The following is a 16,214-nucleotide window of genomic DNA, read 5'->3' as shown; positions in this document are numbered from 1 at the left end:
CCTGTTTTTTTGCCGGAATTTGTTTGTAGTCGATTGGTTTTGTGTTTCAGCGACAAAAGAACTTTTCTATATTATTCTTGCTCTTCCCGGTAGACAAATGTAGTATTTGTGTAGTATTCTGCATACCTATGTAGTCCGAATTTCCCCAATCGCCAGGACAGAATGATCTGCTTCTCTTGAACAAATTGGAATAGTCTAGGGTAGCTACCAGGCGTGGACCAAATACCAAGCCTGAGGTTCAAAATGCACATGACTAAGCCAGGTCAGCATCTTCCCGCGTATATCAGAGAGCGATATTGGCGGTGGAATGCACATCACAAATATCCTGAAAATGTCATCTCGGAGTCCTCTACCATCTGTCAGTACCAAAACAGAGCCCCGTTCCTCTGGGGGCATGGGAAACGGCCTATTTGCCACCTCGGATATAAAGGTCGGTGAAGATGTGTTGCACGCCAAAGTGCCGTTTGTGGCCGTTCTTGATACGTCGCGCCTGGAAGATACCTGCTCCGGCTGCTTTGGGAAAAGGCAGATGGAAAATAGTGCAGAGCTAAAGGCTTGTACGGGGTGTCGGGTGGTTAAATACTGCGATCGGGTGAGTTTAAGCTCCATGGATATTATGTTTGTTTCGTCTCTTCTCTTCTTATGCGGGCGATTGATTCGTGTGGCGGGACTGCCAGCATCTGTATATCGATTTTGATGATTGATTTTGCTTCGAGAGAATCTTCTAATAAACCTTGGAAAACTCTAGACTTGTCAATCTAAAGATTGGAAATTCGCCCACGCCGGGGAATGTCCTATTTACCAGAAGGTGAAGCCTAATGTCCTGCCCAACAACGCGCGCGCTATCATGCGCATGGTTGTTCGCACTGGTCGCGGGAAATACAGTTCTCAGGAGCTGGATACTCTTTCCAAGCTCGAGACGCATATGAACGAGATTCAGGAGCTTCAAGCCAACCTCGACCGCATTATCACGACCTCGAAAGCTGTCAAAAATTACTCCGAGACAGATATGACCGAGAATGTTATCATGACTTACGCAGCTCAGGTAAGAAGCAGTTGACAATTTGACACTGTCGAATGAAGATACCCCTTAAAGGATTTCCGTTAATCGATATCCTAGCTTGAGCTCAACTCATTCAATCTGACAACCGCCCTTTACGACCGAGTCGGGTTATACATGCATCCCTACGCCGCTCTGATCAACCATAGCTGCGAGTATAACTCGACCGTCGGGTTTGACGGAGAGGAGCTATTCGTCAAAGCTATTCGTCCAATCAAGAAAGACGAGGAAATCTTCATATCCTACATCGACACAACGACCCCGAAACAAGTCCGCCGCAAAGAACTATCCGAAAGATATTTCTTCGACTGCAAATGTCCGAAATGCGCCGACACCCAAGAGGAAAAGTTAAACTTCAAGGAATACTCCTCCACAGAAGAAAAAGCAGAGAAAACCGCCCTCGAAGAAGCCGAGCGAAAAGCACTAGAACTAATGCAAACCGCCAGTGCATCAAGCACAACACCGATCGAAACGATCAAAAACCTCGAAATGGCCCTCCACACCCTAAAAGCAGCATCTTCCTGGCCTTTAACCCGTCAACCATACGCTTCGCTCCGCGACGACCTGATCGTGGCCCTCCTCTCAGCCAACAGCTTCAGCAAGACATTCATCCACGCTGCAATTCGATACCTTCGCGTCGACCCGATATTGTACAGCCCCGCACACCCGGTCCGACACGTGCACGCGTGGATCCTGGCGAAGTTGGCCATCTTCTTGTCTCAAGGATACGAGCCTGACCCGGCAGATCCTATCCAATTGCACGACTTCGGAATCAACTTTCACTATATACTGTGGTATATCCTTGCTGATTTGGCTAGTAAGCAGATGGAGAGTTGTACCGTGCCTGGATTCAAGAAATTGGTCGCGGCCAATTTCCAGCAGGTTCATACTGAGTTCAAGGCTAATGGTATTGATCCGAGTACGGCGAAGCCTCTTGTTAGTGCCGAGTGGATGAAGCTTGAGAAGTTGGTTCAGTTTGCTTTGGATAGGGAATGATCCATCGTATGGAACCATGACAGGAATCAAAGTGCTTGTATGCTTCTACTAGTATTACTATCTTTCCATGGCGTAAAAACTTCAAGTTGAAGAGATGATGTGATGTCTATGTCGATGATACGATCATTTTACTATAGAGCCCTGGAGGAAGAGGTCTGGGGAGCCAAAGTTCACGTTGTAAACCTTGGATATGTGTAATTTCGACTTCCAAAGCAATGCACGATTTGGGGGGTGTTCATGCCGAATCAATAAATACAAGAAAGAGCCGGAATACCGGGGAGTAAACATCAAATATGCAAGTGTATATATACAATGTACAGAAAGTCCTCTCTTGAGCAGGATGGATAAGAAGGTAGTAGTAGTAACCGATAGCCCAGCTCACATCAGACTCGATCGACCTCCAATCTCATTGGTAGCCTCGCCATTTGGCATTTTACCATCGCGGCCATCGATAAACTCCCGATAAATACCCTCGAGACGTCTGCGCTCAGTAGAGCTCAGAGAAGAACGAGTGGTAGCAAGAGAACGCTCAACGTGCTCCCATCGCACGATGATTTCGTCCCGCATTTCATCTGCAGAGGCATCGGCACCGGCGCCATTGGTGGCCGGAGCAGCTGCAGGACCATTGTTGGCTGTTCCATTCTCAATCTGGCGCTGACGACGACGCGAGTTCTTAATCGCCTCTAGTTTTGCCGCGACCACAGCTGGCGACGGCAGAGAAGAAGAACCGGTCGCTTCCTCTTGAGAAGAGTAGAGGAATTGAATGAACGACCTGTTGGAAGCACTTGTCGAAGCATTCTTCGTAGCATTTGATTTTGCGCCGGGCTTTTCATCACTGGTGCGATCTCCAAGTGCGTCATGGACGGCTTCCAGGTGTGCGTTGTATACAACGGCTTGTAGATCGGCTCCAGAAAGACCCTCCGTCCTTGAAGCGATCTCGTCCAGACGGCCAGCCACCTCCTCACTCATCTTCAATTTCGAGCTAACAGCGCTGATGATGTCGACGCGATCGGCTTGAGAGGGCATGTCACACAGGAGAGACTTGTCGAGACGACCGGGACGGAGAAGAGCAGGGTCAATCAAATCGGGGCGGGATGTGGCGGCTAGAACGTAGACGCCCGAGAGACCTTCAGCACCGTCCATCTGAGTAAGAAGTTGATTGACAACGCGATCAGTGACACCGGTGGAGTCGTGGCCACGTTTTGGAGCGATACTGTCAAACTCATCAAAGAAGAGAATACAGGGACGTGCGGCCTGAGCTCTTTCGAAGAGATCGCGAACGCTCTTTTCACTAGCACCGATATACTTGTTCAGGATCTCGGGACCCTTCACACTGATGAAGTTCAAGCCACATTCACCTGCCACAGCGCTGGCCAGGAGTGTTTTACCGCAACCAGGAAAGCCGTACAACAGCAGACCGGACCGTAAACGAAGGGGACATTGTGCGAAGATGGGTGCATACTTTGTAGGGTACTGCAATGTCTCGAGTAAGGTCTTGCGGGTTTCGAATAGACCACCGATCGCTGAGAACGTGGTTGTCGAGGAGGTGAGAGTAACATTGCGGAGAGACGCTGGAGTAAATCCCTTCAAGGCACTGTCAAAATCCGCGGAACCGAGAGTAATCATCTTGCTTTCGGATGACAGATCCTGAACGGAGCGAATGAGAGCCTCGTTACGAGCACGAGCAACCAACAGGACAAGATCACCAGGCATGTAACCATCGGTCTTACCTGCCAGCTCAAGGAAGTCCACATCACGATCTAAGACGAATCCATCGCCACCGGACGAGCTTGGGCGGCTTCCAGGGTTCGAAGGATCCAGCCATGAGTCCTGAGTCGAGGAACTTGTGGTACGCGCATGACCATTGAGGGATTCCGTCGGTTTGTCCTGGCTAGTCAGCTTCTCTAGAACCTTTCGACGCCCGTCCTTGTCGGGGGCACGCATGTTGATGATCTCGCGGACCACATGGCCTCCGATGATCACGTTGTTCAGAGATTCCTTGTCTTGAGCAGTGGCCATCAGAACAACAGAAGAGTTCATTGAGCAATATTCGCGAACCATTGAACAGATAACTTCACTGTTCTGGCGACTGCGACCATTGTCATTTCCGACTTGCATTTCCGTTTCCGCGGGGCACAGTTTATCAAGATCGTCGAGAATCACTACTGCACGCCCACCAAGACGAGCACACCACGAAGCAGACATAAAAAGGCGGTTCAGAACTTCCTTGATGTTGGATATTCTGGTCTCGTCCGTGACAAGCTTGCGGCAAGAAAAATATTTTACATTGAACAGATGCTCTTTCCGCAGGCGACTAGCCAGGAGATGCGTAAGTGCGGTCTTTCCAGCTCCGAGACCTCCAGTCAGCAGGATTGACGAGGACTTGGTCATATTGGCGAGTGACTGAGAGATGATCGAATCAATGCCAACCATTAAAGGAATCTCAGTTGGAATAGGATCATCTGAAGGCAGAGAAGATGAGTTGATATCAAGTGGCTTGGCAATTTCAGCTTGAACCTCAAGGTTGAGCTTCGCTTCGGAACCGAGAAGCCACCCAAACATAGTCTTAGTCTCATCGGGGCCGCCCTTCAAGGGAGGATCGAATCGAAGTATGGCGCCGTCGAAGGATGATACCGACGGGTGGTTCTCAACCTTTGGAAGAATCATCCCATCCGTCAGAGGCCCTGAAAACAGTCCAACATCCGATCCTGTGCTTCCGTAGATAACCTTCAATCGCTCCGCAAGAGCATCACGGGAAGCCGCGGTGTCAGCACCAAACTTCAGCCCGTCCTTCTTCTTCGATGGGTCAGCAATGAATGGATATAGCTTGAGCGTCTTGACAGCAGAGCGATGCAGTTGTGGTGGGGCAGCTTCCACTCGAACAATACCCCCAACTAGATTCTCCGCACCCAGGGCCGTGCACAAAAGAGTCGACATCGCAACATGACTGTTATCTGGAGCATCCTCCCAAGGAAGAAGCTTGGCTACCAACTTCGTTGTTGGAGCTCCCGCTTCGTTGTTCTTTTGCTCTTGTTGAGCTAGTTGCTGCTGTGGATCCACCGGAGGCTTCAGACCGGATGGCTGGACAATGGATACGCATGCCCAGTTTGCGCCTCGGAGTTCATGGGATACCAAAAGCTCCGGATCAACCCAGACACGAAGACCTTCATCTTCGTCCTCTTCAACTTCCGGCTCGAACATCTCAGACGCCGTGAGGCGATCAACGCCTCTGAGGTATAGAGAACCTCTACTGCTGGATTCAGAGCGGCTGCTCTTGGGACGAACAGTGCTACTAGCACTTCGGCCACCCGCGCTCCTTCTGCTGCTCCCAGCCGTACTTCGGCTTTCGCCGCGCGGCGACTTAGAGGTCTTTGAACGGACCTTCGGGGCAACTATCACCTCGGCATCGGGGGCGATCTTCGCAAATGGCGATGTGGTTGATGGGGCCGGAGTCAAGGATGTAACGATAATGTTTGCGGTCGAAGTGGGGGAAAGGTGAAGCGCCAATGGGTGCATGTGTTCCTCCCCTGCGGCGGCAGCATCATAGGAAGGGTTGGGAAGGGCTCGGATCTGCGACAGGAGATTGAGCTCTAGGAAGGTGGCGTGAAGTTCAATGACTACAACACAACAAGGTCAGCGGTAGGACCTGAGAATAGCACCTAATACGCAAACATACTCTCCCAGTCCTCTGGAGTCAATGGCTCGATATTGATCGTGTGGGCGACGGGTGGGTCAAGATGTACGAGGAGGCCGACCTGCAAGGAGTTAATTACCCCACACATGATTTTTGAGTTGGTATACCGGAGGTAAATACCTTCTGCCCTTCAGTAAGACCTAGCAGTCTTCCGAAGGTTGTGTCGATCTCGACAGTGGATATCTCTTGTTCTCGAGAGAAGCCGCCATCTCGAGCAACGACTGGCGCAAGCTTACGCTTGCTCGGCATGCCTGTCCACCCCAGGAAGCATGATCGCTGCGGCGGTGCCCCAGCCCCATTGGCCTTACCACTGGCGGACTTGAATTGAAATTCGATGATCACATTTTGAGCAGGCTACAATGGCGGAGGATTAGCCGGGAATGCGGCATTGACCGAGGGAAGTAACTAACCGTATTGGCATTAACCAGCAAGGAGACGAGTGACGGCGGAAGGTTGACGAGACAATTCTTCAGTGGAACAAGAGCAACTTCGGCAGTGGTGGAGGGCTTCTTGGGCGCCATGATCAAGGCGCAAAGCTATTGTCGCAAACAGAAGAAGGAGAGAGTGAGGAGTAGAACATCCCCGGACATCCCACTCCACACTCGATTAGCCTCGGCCCGTGACCATAGATGCTATCAGGTGACTTATCCACGGCAGACACCGATCTGAGTCAGCAAGCCTTAGTCAGCTACATACCAGAGCGCGTCGAAACGCGTCCTTTTCGCGCGCCTGCCTCACCCACGCGTCTCAGGCAAGGTTGCCGCCCGCCCGCTAGGGGCTGAGAGAGCTGAGGCTTTCCTTCTCGGAAACCCACTTTGCACCACTTTGCGTCTTCACTACTCCAACCTGACTTCGGAGCATCCCACCCCCACCATACATCATGGCTTTGCTCCAGTACCAGGCGCCGGTCGACTACGCCGCCCAATTGGACGGCTTCAAGGATTTTCTTCAGCATTTCAAGACCCTCCAGTCATCCTCGGAAGCTGCTGCGACCGAGGCCCTGGAGGATCTTAACATTGACGGAAATCGCACCAGTGACGAATACGATTTTATGGATGATGCTGATGATGGAGAGGGAGCCCAGACCCGTGGTGCGAGGAGGCGTCGTGAGCCGAAGCTCAAGTACATGCAGATTCTGCAGGATATCTCTAACCGCGACGTTACAAACATCGTGATTGAGCTTGATGATCTGGATATTGTGAGTTCCAGCCCTTCCATCTGTACCTCTACATCTGTCGCTTGGTCAATTAACCCTCCACTTCTGTAGTACGAGAAATCCCTCCCCGATGAGCAGCAGTCATTGAACCTTGTCGGGTCAATCCAGAAAAACACAAAGCGCTATATCGATGTTTTTTCACAGGCAGTGGACTCGGTCATGCCGAAGGAGACCAAGGATGTCACGTATGTGCATGCGCCGTGGAACTCCAATGAAGTCACACAGTGGGCTAATTTTCTATAGATTCAAGGATGATGTCTTGGATGTCATCATGTCGCAACGTGATAAGCGCAACGAGACGATGGAGATGGCGCAGGAGGCCGATATGGATACTGCTGACCCTGCCGCCTTGTTCCCCGCTGAACTCACCCGCCGATACACCCTCAACTTCAAGCCTCTTACTCCCTCCGGCTCCAGTGATGATCGGGCCGGCAAGGCCCTCGCTGTCCGAAATGTGCGCGGCGAGCACCTGGGTAGTCTGATCACTGTGCGCGGTATCACCACTCGTGTCTCCGATGTCAAGCCCGCCGTTGAAATCAATGCCTATACCTGTGACCGCTGCGGCTGTGAAGTTTTCCAGCCTGTCAACACGAAGCAGTTCCTTCCTCTCTCTGAGTGCTTGTCCAACGAGTGTAAGACGAACAACTCCAAGGGTCAACTGTTTCTTTCCACCCGAGCCTCCAAGTTTGTTCCCTTCCAGGAGGTCAAGATCCAGGAGATGGCAGACCAGGTGCCTGTTGGCCATATTCCCCGCTCCCTTACTATTCACTGCCACGGTGCCCAGACTCGGCAATTGAACCCAGGTGATGTCGTTGACATTGCTGGCATCTTCCTGCCTACACCCTACACTGGCTTCCGCGCCATTCGTGCCGGTCTTCTGACGGACACCTACTTGGAGGCCCAGCACATCACCCAACACAAGAAGTCTTACAGCGACATGGGCATGGACAGCCGAACCTTGCGCAAGATTGAACAACACATGAAGTCCGGCCAGATGTACGAATACCTGTCGCGATCTATCGCTCCCGAGATTTTTGGACACCTCGACGTGAAGAAAGCACTGCTCTTGCTCCTGATCGGCGGTGTCAGCAAGGAGATGGGTGATGGTATGCACATTCGTGGTGACATTAATATCTGCCTGATGGGTGACCCCGGTGTGGCCAAATCCCAATTGCTCCGTTACATCACGAAGGTTGCTCCTCGCGGCGTGTATACTACTGGTCGTGGTAGCAGTGGTGTCGGTCTCACTGCCGCCGTGATGAGGGACCCTGTCACGGACGAAATGATGCTAGAGGGAGGTGCTCTGGTTCTTGCAGACAACGGTATCTGCTGTATTGATGAGTTCGATAAGATGGAGGACTCCGATCGTACCGCCATTCATGAAGTGATGGAACAACAGACCATTTCGATCTCGAAGGCTGGCATCAACACCACACTGAACGCTCGCACATCGATCTTGGCCGCGGCTAACCCCCTCTATGGCCGTTATAACCCTCGTATCTCGCCTGTTGAGAACATCAATCTCCCCGCTGCTCTCCTCTCTCGTTTCGATGTGATGTTCCTGCTTTTGGACACCCCTACCCCGGAGGGTGACGAAGAGCTTGCTAGCCACGTTACCTACGTCCACATGCACAACAAGCACCCCGAAAACGAAGACGCTGGGGTGATGTTTACCCCCCCACGAGGTCCGACAGTATATCGCCAAGGCACGTAGCTACCGACCTGTTGTGCCTTCCAGCGTCTCTGACTACATGGTCGGCGCATATGTGGCCATGCGCAAGAGACAAAAGAAGGATGAAGCAAACAAGAAGCAATTCTCTCACGTTACCCCTCGTACTCTCCTGGGTATCGTCCGTCTCTCGCAAGCACTGGCTCGTCTTCGCTTCAACGAAGAGGTTGTTCGCGAGGATGTTGACGAGGCTCTCCGTCTCATCGAGGTTAGCAAGGCCTCTCTGTCCAACGATGGCGAATCCGGTGCCGACTACACTCCCAGCAGCAAGATCTACAAGTTGATCGGTAGCCTGCGGGAGAGCGGTGCCGCTGCAATGGGAGATGGTGATGACAGTGAGATGAGTGTCAGACGTATTCGTGAGCGTGTGTTGGCCAAGGGCTTTACCGATGACCAACTTACCACCACCCTCCACGAATATGCCGAACTGGGCGTAAGTCTTTGTCCCTTTCTTTCTATGTCCCGAAACGTTACTAATAATGGGTTTATAGGTCTGGCTTATCACCGGCGAGGGCTCGCGTCTCATGTTTGTCGAGGGCGAAGACGAGATGGTCGCCTAATGAAGATTTCCTTTCACATTATTTTCTTTCTGTCTTCTCCGGTGTTTTATTGCGTGTCTTTAGATGCATCAGTGGAACCGGTTGAGTCTTGGGCGATGGGTGTTCAGGTGTCTTTAAGGGGTCGGGAACCGGTTTTTGTACTATGTCTAGTCGATCAAAAGATAATCAAATCCAAATTTAATCTCATTTATCTTTCTTTAATTCGTCTCCTCGTAATTCTCACATAAAAATAATAGTTGACATAAGGAGTGGTGTGCCATATTTCACTTCAGCTTGGCTGCAAACATCAACCTCACCGGGGCATCCTTTCAAGTCCTGGACTACCACTCAAGTAGGGTCACCAACTTGAATCCTATACCCTAGGCATTAAACCTTTCCCTCACTACCCCCTTCTCTGAACTCCAAGGTTCTCCACGTCCCAACTTAGTTGACTCGGGGCCTAAACCTTGCACTGGTTATACAGGTGGACCTCCTTGCACAGGTCGCCCGGAGCGGAGTATGGGTTGTCACACAAGGTGTTACACTTGGTATTCTCAGGCACGAAGACCAGGAACTCGTAATTCGGCATCGGCAGGCGGAATTGCGAGTGGATATCGTTATTGTTCTTGGAAGCCTTGTAACCGGCACGGCAGGCACAGTGGAAGGTGCTTCCTGTATTGATGCACGAGGTGGTGATGTCGCAGCTGTTTTGGCCCGAAATGGGATTGCAAGTACCACATTTCGGGGGAGGATGAGCTGGATTCGCCAATGCCAAAGTGGTCAAGGTGACCAGCAGGGTAATAAAGGAGAGCTGCATAGCGAACGTGGGTTGATTGATTATCAAGCAAAGACTGGGGTTTTGTTTTATTCTGGAAGGAATTGATTGTTGGAGGCAAATTTTGTGTTGGGGGTTTCTTGCTCCTCTTTATACCCGTTTAATTCTCCTTTGCTACTCAGGGCAGAGTCGAGGAGTCAGTTGCAGGATTCATAGATGCATAGCCTACCCTGTCCGGTCGCCGCCAGGATATCACGAGGTCAGCAGCCTTGGTCTCACTGTGAAAGAAAATGCACAGATACTGTTAGGTAAAATATCTCATACGATTTCTCTCCCCTCCAGATCTACGGTTCTTCTTGACGATCGGATAGGTCGGGGATGTAGAGCCACAACAGCCGACACTGGGTGCGGCGCGAATACGAGGTCTGGAACAAGGTCCACCCAGACACCGCCAACGCTTATCGACCAGGGCTGGGGGAATGGCTTGCCAGCGCAGAATCAGGGTCTTCCTGGGCTGAGACTTTGCCAGCTTCGAGTGGCAGCCACTTGAGTACCTGGTTGCTGTTCGCGGGGCTGCATGTCTTAGTTGGATAGCCCTAATCCGAGTTGGATCGAGGTTTTTACTTTTACCCCGGGCTATGTTTAGTCCAGTATGCGGGGAAAGAACTTGACATGTCGCCGTGGCAATTTCACGCTATTGAAAGCCTTCCAGTTGTTAGGATTTGGCTTTCATTTATGACGACCTTTGGATACCGTTCGCGGTGTTCCAGGCATATTTCGCTAAACTATCTGGAATACTATGTTTGTTGAATACGAAAGATGAGTTCTTTTAATAGAATTTAGCAAAAAGCGAACCCTTGGATTCAATAAAACTGAATTTACTCATTTAAAGTTCCAGCTGAAGTCAGTCATCTGCAATCTCGTTATGCGTTTCCAGTTCGGGAATGTCTCTTCAAGTTCGTTCGCGTGGTTGGTCTTGTTTCAAATTCATTGAACTCGATGTCTACAAGTCAATGTACTACTGGTTTTATCGTATGACAGCAACTGGTTCTTTCTTCCGGGGTAATCTTCATAGATATTTGCCTACGTCTCGGCCCTCGGCAATATACTGGGCGCCTGATTCTGGGGTTGCCAACGCTGACCGAGCTTATGTGGGGAACTAGACTTTCGATTCAAGAGACGTCCGTAGCTCATTTCGAACGGGAGGTGGAAGCCTCCGAGAATGCCGCACCTGAATGCATATTTTCTGTCTCTAGTGGGGCGTCTCACTCAGGCTCTTTTCATGCCACCGGATAGATCTTCACCTCAGCGTCATTTCAAGGCCTTTAAATCGAGATGGTGCAACATGCAGGTACAATTGGTGATAACATTGTTCGAACTAAAACCCAGGAAACCTGATGATGTGGTGATCAATCAATAGATTTCATCATTCTCTTCATTTCAGAACATGAGTAGAGGCTGTGAGACATGGACTCGGCGTGAAATCGTATTTACACAACACGAAAAAAACCCCACCCAGTCCTACAGGTCGTGCATAGGAGCCTAGAGATGCGTCTTGGAGCCATCGGGTTCTCCAATCAGCCTCAAGAAGCTGCCATGTACCTCGTCGGTTAGGTCACTGGCTTGCATGCTTCGCCCTTTGAGCTCGAAGGCTTTCCGTGAACATTCGCGGGTGATACTACTTCCTGCCCAAGCAGCCAGAAGTAAAGTAGTTGTCGGGGACATACGCTTGTCCTCGGATTCCAGCTCAGCCTGGACATCTTCTTTACTCTGCGCCTCCTTTTCATTGTCCTTCTCTCCTGAGTCCCACAGCTTATTGTGGTAAGCCGCTCGCCAGGCAAGCATAGTACCCAACGATCCCGTCAGGGTGTCCCCCCTGTCCGCCGCTGCGCTTCAAACCTCCTTCAAGATTGGAAATAATGCTTGTGACCCCGTTGGAGATGACATCGTGGGGTCCTTTTTGGATGATTGTCACTCCACCCAAAGCTTTAGAGAGCTCCTCACAGGCATCTGTCTCCTGGTTGGAGTTATCGCTATTCTCGTTCTTTGAGATATCTGCCTGGCTGGCCACCTTTATCCCTAAGGCCTTTGCCAAGCGACCGAATTCGACCACGTTGGGCGTCAAAATACAGTCCTTGTACCCCTTAATGATATTGGGGTCCTCCGTCACAACGATCAGCCCGTCCGCATCTAGCACGAATGGGATCGATCGTGATCGGGCCTCCTTGATTACTTCTGCAACCACTTGGAGCGTGACTCCATCGCGACCAAGTCCCGGTCCTATGACCAGAGCATTCAGACGAGAGAGCATGCTGATAATAGGACCTGCTAAAGCCGGAGCATCAATCGACTTGGGGTCCTTGACTGTATCCGAGCTGGGCAATATCGGATGCACCATAAGGTTGGGAGAGTAACTCTTGACAACCTGGAAGCAAACATGAGAAGTGAGATCATTCAAGCTGACATGTTGAACATACCGGTGCCGCCGAGCGTTCACACAGAACATGGCTCTAGAAAGTTGTCAGACTCACGAACGCGTGAACTTAACGGTAATTAGCCACATACCATATCACATCCTAAATACGAGTCAGCTATGAAAATCATGGCGAATGAAAGTGCATTTTGAACATACCTAGCTTTGCAGAGGCAATAGCTGAGAAGTACGGAGCCCCGGTATAGCTTTCATTCAAGTTAGAACACGTCCCCCGAGACGGCAAAGACAGGCATACTCAACACAGCCTCCAATGACCGCCACACGCCCAAGTTGCCCTGTCGAGTGATCAGCTATTATCTTCGAATCTCAAAGCCACGAGGCTTTTGCGCTCTGTTTGAATGAATAAAAGTACAAACCTTTGTGGAACTTCTCTAGCATCGGCGGCACGATCTTGCGCACCTTGCTGAAAAGAATCTTCGACGAAGTAGATATATGATGAACAGGTTCCATGATTGACATTTGAAGTTGGTCAGAAAGAAGACAAGAAAGGCGCTGAATGGGGTCCGTATAAAAATGACGGCTCGGGGGTGATGTCACGTCACGCAGAAGGTGGGGCGCGCCGAACGAGATGACCGGTTTGGCCGTGGTAAACCCCCATCCCGGTGACATGAAATGCCCTGTCTGATGAAACGTCCACCAGGTACCTGCACATTCGAGCGCCACCACTCCCAATCCATATATCAAATATTGCCCAAGAGCTGCAGAACTAAAAACGATTTGATATTTTATTCGATGTTCTTATTCAAACCAAGATTACAGATTGTAAAAGTGGCGGATTACAGGACGGCATACGCGACTAGAAAATCCGCTGTTTACTATTATGACTTCTAGATTATCCACGAAATCGTCTGAAGGAGATAGAAAAGCAAAGCTTGCATTATTTCGCCTGCCTAACTACCTATATTGAATTTTAATATCATCATAATTATGATATCTGAGAATATACCAATTTTGGTGGAACTCTTGGCAGCAGAAAGGTACGTAAAACAAAAGTACTCGTAAGGCGAATACAAGGGTAGGGAATAATTATGTAACTTGATATATGAAAAATACTATTTAGTTAGCGCGGCTAAATGGATCAGCCGCCCCACATGTAAGTAGGAGATGGCCTTCTTAATGAAAACATACCTCTAGTGGCTTTTATCAATGAAACTGTGTTTCAACGCGCGTGCCTCCCAGCTCCCGGTTTCCGGAAAACAGGTATTTCCGGAAGTCAAGCGAATCCCACATATACACCTAGGTACTAGTTAAATGTAAGGTATGAATGACGAATCAATGTACTCTGTTCAGAGTCTGGGCGATTGCTAGCTGATGCCATAGGCAACCGAAAATCGTTCCGTCGAGGGTGTGCCATGTAACCTCATATGCTAAGGGCCACTAGTGACTCACTCGCCAAGACGCCAGCCAGCTAGCGAACTCCCGTCGGACAAGATTATATTAAGCGAGGCACCAAGTCCTAGCTGATGCATTTCATTTTCCTGGATAATGGGTATCAGAAAGCATGGACTCGGGCCTCTTCCAAGACGCCTCGTGGACTACACCATGGCAATCACCCGAATTTCCAGCCGAGGAAATTCCCCGTGAGAGGAGGAAGCGATTTCTCGCGAAACCGGGATGGAGATCTGGTTGGAACGATCATATTCCTCGATTTTTTTCAGTTTCACTCCGTGGGGACTGGAGGTTGGCCGTGGGGATACGTCATCTATCGCATAAGTTATGGAACTATATCTGACCAGGACTGGGTGGCCGTTATCGCAAAGATTGATCGGTACTGCAACGCCTCCATGCGTTCCAGTGGATTCGACTATCCATTCCCGCCCCAGCCAAATATTCGTGAACTTGTTTCTGAAGGCTATCGAAATGTGATTGTTGAGGATCCAAGTCTAGAACATGCCCCGGTAGATACCATTCGTAAACGACATATCGAATGGGTTAAGGGACAGGGTTACTCCCGTCATATTGGTAGACCTCGATTTGACTACTGCCTTTTTCTGGATGACCGCTCTATTCGGTCAATTCTGGCAAGTTCAGAGCCAGATGTAGTATCTGGCTCTGGTCTGGTCGGATACATCAATCTGATTGATTGTGATTTTGACCCAAATGACCCTGAAAATGAATGCTCAGAGTTTTATGATGGATTACTCAGAATTTGCCTGCATGACATCTTCTGTTTTGCCCTCTCTTGCGAAGATCTCCAGACCGGAGAACAACAATGGGGAGACTGGGGGATAGAAAGTCCTGGGAACGTCATTTATACGGATGGACATTCTTCACTTATCGAGAAGCAAGATGTGTTTCTCTGTCCGTCCGATTACAATATTTTTTCCCGCTCGTCCGAATCCAAATGGCCAAGAAAACCGACCGTTACGGAGTCTGAGTATCTTGAACGTCAGATTTCCATCAATATGGAAAGTCAAGCCAACTAATTCATATCTCATTTGTACCATAATAAATTAAACAATTTAATGACAAAGCTTTGTATTTCACCTATGAAGCACCCATGAATCTATTGGAACAAACTAAACAGTTTTATATCATTTGCCGTAGAAACCTTTCAAGTCAACTAGTTAACTGAGGTTTTCAAGCTCGAGATCATCCATGTAAATCTCCCCGATGTGGCTCGCTAGCTCTGTAAGGGCATCGCGGACCGCACGAGCCCGTTCATTCCACTCAACACTGGTCTCTGAATTGCGAGACCATCTAGTGCGCATATCGACGGGCGTTAGAAGGCAGGGAGAAGGTACTTAGACACAAGTATCCTGACACGCTCACCAGTATCAGTAACCTTGGCTTCGTGCTTCACAAGCAGGGGAAACATAAAGAGGCGGAAGCGATATATCGACGGGCATTCAAAGAATATAAAGAGCTGCTTAGACGTAAGCATCCTCACACGCTCATTAGTGTCAATAACCTTGGCTTCGTGCTTCACAAGTTGGGGAAATATGAAGAGGCGGAAATTATGCATCGACAGGCGCTAGAAGCTCGAGAGAATGTACTTAGATACGAGCATCCTCACACAATCAATAGTATTAACAACCTTGGCTTAGTACTTGACAGCTAAGGGAAATATAAAGAGGCGGAAGCAATGTACCGGCGGGCACTAGAAAGATATTTAGAGGTACATAGACATAGAATCGCCGAAACGGTGAGTAGTTTCAATATTCTCTAGACTTCCTGCATCAACACGTGCAATGTAAAGAGTCCTCATAATCCCAGACCCATATCCATAGTTTATAGTGTAAAGACAGCATACAGACATAGAGATACGATATTCGTATTAGTAAATTTCCCCTTGGTATTGTAGAGCCTCATAGTTTGATGCGGTCGTGAAGTACATCTACTAACTTACCTCCACCAGAGTTATGTTTCTTAAAGCAGGCTGTGTCCTACTTGCGGACAGGGTCGTGGGGCGGCTGCTCCGTTTAGTAGTCATACTTCAAGTTATATGATTTTCTTTTTCCCTGTATATTCACCGTATCAGTATTTTTGTTTTATATACCTTTCTGCCGCTAAGAATTCCCCCAAAATTGGTATATTGTCAGGTAAGATGATTTTGGTAACATAAAAAATCAAAATAGGTAATTTAGTAGCCTAAATGATGTAATAGCATCTTTTTTATCTATCTCAGCCTTTATTGTGGATGGTCTTGGTGTTATAGTAGTAAAGAGCGGATTTTCCAGTAGTACGTGTCGCCCTGTAATCTTCCACTCT

At 49.4% G+C, this 16,214-nt stretch overlaps 7 protein-coding genes across 7 annotated transcripts; 4 read left to right on the top strand and 3 right to left on the bottom strand.

The window, feature by feature from the left end:
- Positions 1 to 331: 331 nt before the first annotated feature.
- On the top strand, positions 332 to 2,056 carry N7481_011492 (S-adenosylmethionine-dependent methyltransferase; the record flags this gene model as incomplete). The annotated part of the gene is made up of 3 exons (XM_057270711.1): positions 332 to 592; positions 749 to 1,045; positions 1,121 to 2,056. The coding sequence occupies 3 exons, from the start codon at positions 332 to 334 to the stop codon at positions 2,054 to 2,056; spliced, it is 1,494 nt and encodes a 497-aa protein (XP_057117885.1).
- Positions 2,057 to 2,434: 378 nt separating this feature from the next.
- Positions 2,435 to 6,271, bottom strand: pex1 (AAA family ATPase peroxin 1; the record flags this gene model as incomplete). Its single annotated transcript, XM_057270710.1, has 4 exons — positions 2,435 to 5,673; positions 5,733 to 5,811; positions 5,871 to 6,104; positions 6,161 to 6,271. The coding sequence occupies 4 exons, from the start codon at positions 6,269 to 6,271 to the stop codon at positions 2,435 to 2,437; spliced, it is 3,663 nt and encodes a 1,220-aa protein (XP_057117884.1).
- Positions 6,272 to 6,630: 359 nt separating this feature from the next.
- N7481_011490 (DNA replication licensing factor MCM7) lies at positions 6,631 to 9,255 on the top strand (the record flags this gene model as incomplete). The annotated part of the gene is made up of 5 exons (XM_057270709.1): positions 6,631 to 6,948; positions 7,018 to 7,151; positions 7,210 to 8,629; positions 8,661 to 9,128; positions 9,187 to 9,255. 5 exons carry the CDS (start codon positions 6,631 to 6,633, stop codon positions 9,253 to 9,255), a joined length of 2,409 nt encoding a protein of 802 aa, XP_057117883.1.
- Positions 9,256 to 9,694: 439 nt separating this feature from the next.
- Positions 9,695 to 10,051, bottom strand: N7481_011489 (putative adhesin; the record flags this gene model as incomplete). The annotated part of the gene is made up of 1 exon (XM_057270708.1): positions 9,695 to 10,051. One exon carries the CDS (start codon positions 10,049 to 10,051, stop codon positions 9,695 to 9,697), a length of 357 nt encoding a protein of 118 aa, XP_057117882.1.
- Positions 10,052 to 11,551: 1,500 nt separating this feature from the next.
- N7481_011488 (ATP-dependent (S)-NAD(P)H-hydrate dehydratase) lies at positions 11,552 to 12,953 on the bottom strand (the record flags this gene model as incomplete). Its single annotated transcript, XM_057270707.1, is given in 7 exon segments — positions 11,552 to 11,895; positions 11,909 to 12,434; positions 12,487 to 12,519; positions 12,575 to 12,600; positions 12,642 to 12,688; positions 12,739 to 12,778; positions 12,860 to 12,953. The coding sequence occupies 7 exon segments, from the start codon at positions 12,951 to 12,953 to the stop codon at positions 11,552 to 11,554; spliced, it is 1,110 nt and encodes a 369-aa protein (XP_057117881.1).
- Positions 12,954 to 14,287: 1,334 nt separating this feature from the next.
- Positions 14,288 to 14,929, top strand: N7481_011487 (uncharacterized protein; the record flags this gene model as incomplete). Its single annotated transcript, XM_057270706.1, has 1 exon — positions 14,288 to 14,929. The coding sequence occupies one exon, from the start codon at positions 14,288 to 14,290 to the stop codon at positions 14,927 to 14,929; it is 642 nt and encodes a 213-aa protein (XP_057117880.1).
- A 187-nt stretch (positions 14,930 to 15,116) lies between these two features.
- N7481_011486 (uncharacterized protein) lies at positions 15,117 to 15,564 on the top strand (the record flags this gene model as incomplete). Its single annotated transcript, XM_057270705.1, has 2 exons — positions 15,117 to 15,134; positions 15,208 to 15,564. 2 exons carry the CDS (start codon positions 15,117 to 15,119, stop codon positions 15,562 to 15,564), a joined length of 375 nt encoding a protein of 124 aa, XP_057117879.1.
- Between the last annotated feature and the right edge of the window lie 650 nt (positions 15,565 to 16,214).

This window comes from Penicillium waksmanii (assembly GCF_028829765.1).
Source record: "Penicillium waksmanii strain IBT 27052 chromosome Unknown utg000009l:1.0-4314994.0:1.0-4318279.0, whole genome shotgun sequence".
In the NCBI taxonomy this organism is placed as follows: Eukaryota; Fungi; Ascomycota; class Eurotiomycetes; order Eurotiales; family Aspergillaceae; genus Penicillium; species Penicillium waksmanii.
Note: the sequence above shows the minus strand (reverse complement) of the source record. Positions and strands in the feature narration are given on the sequence as shown.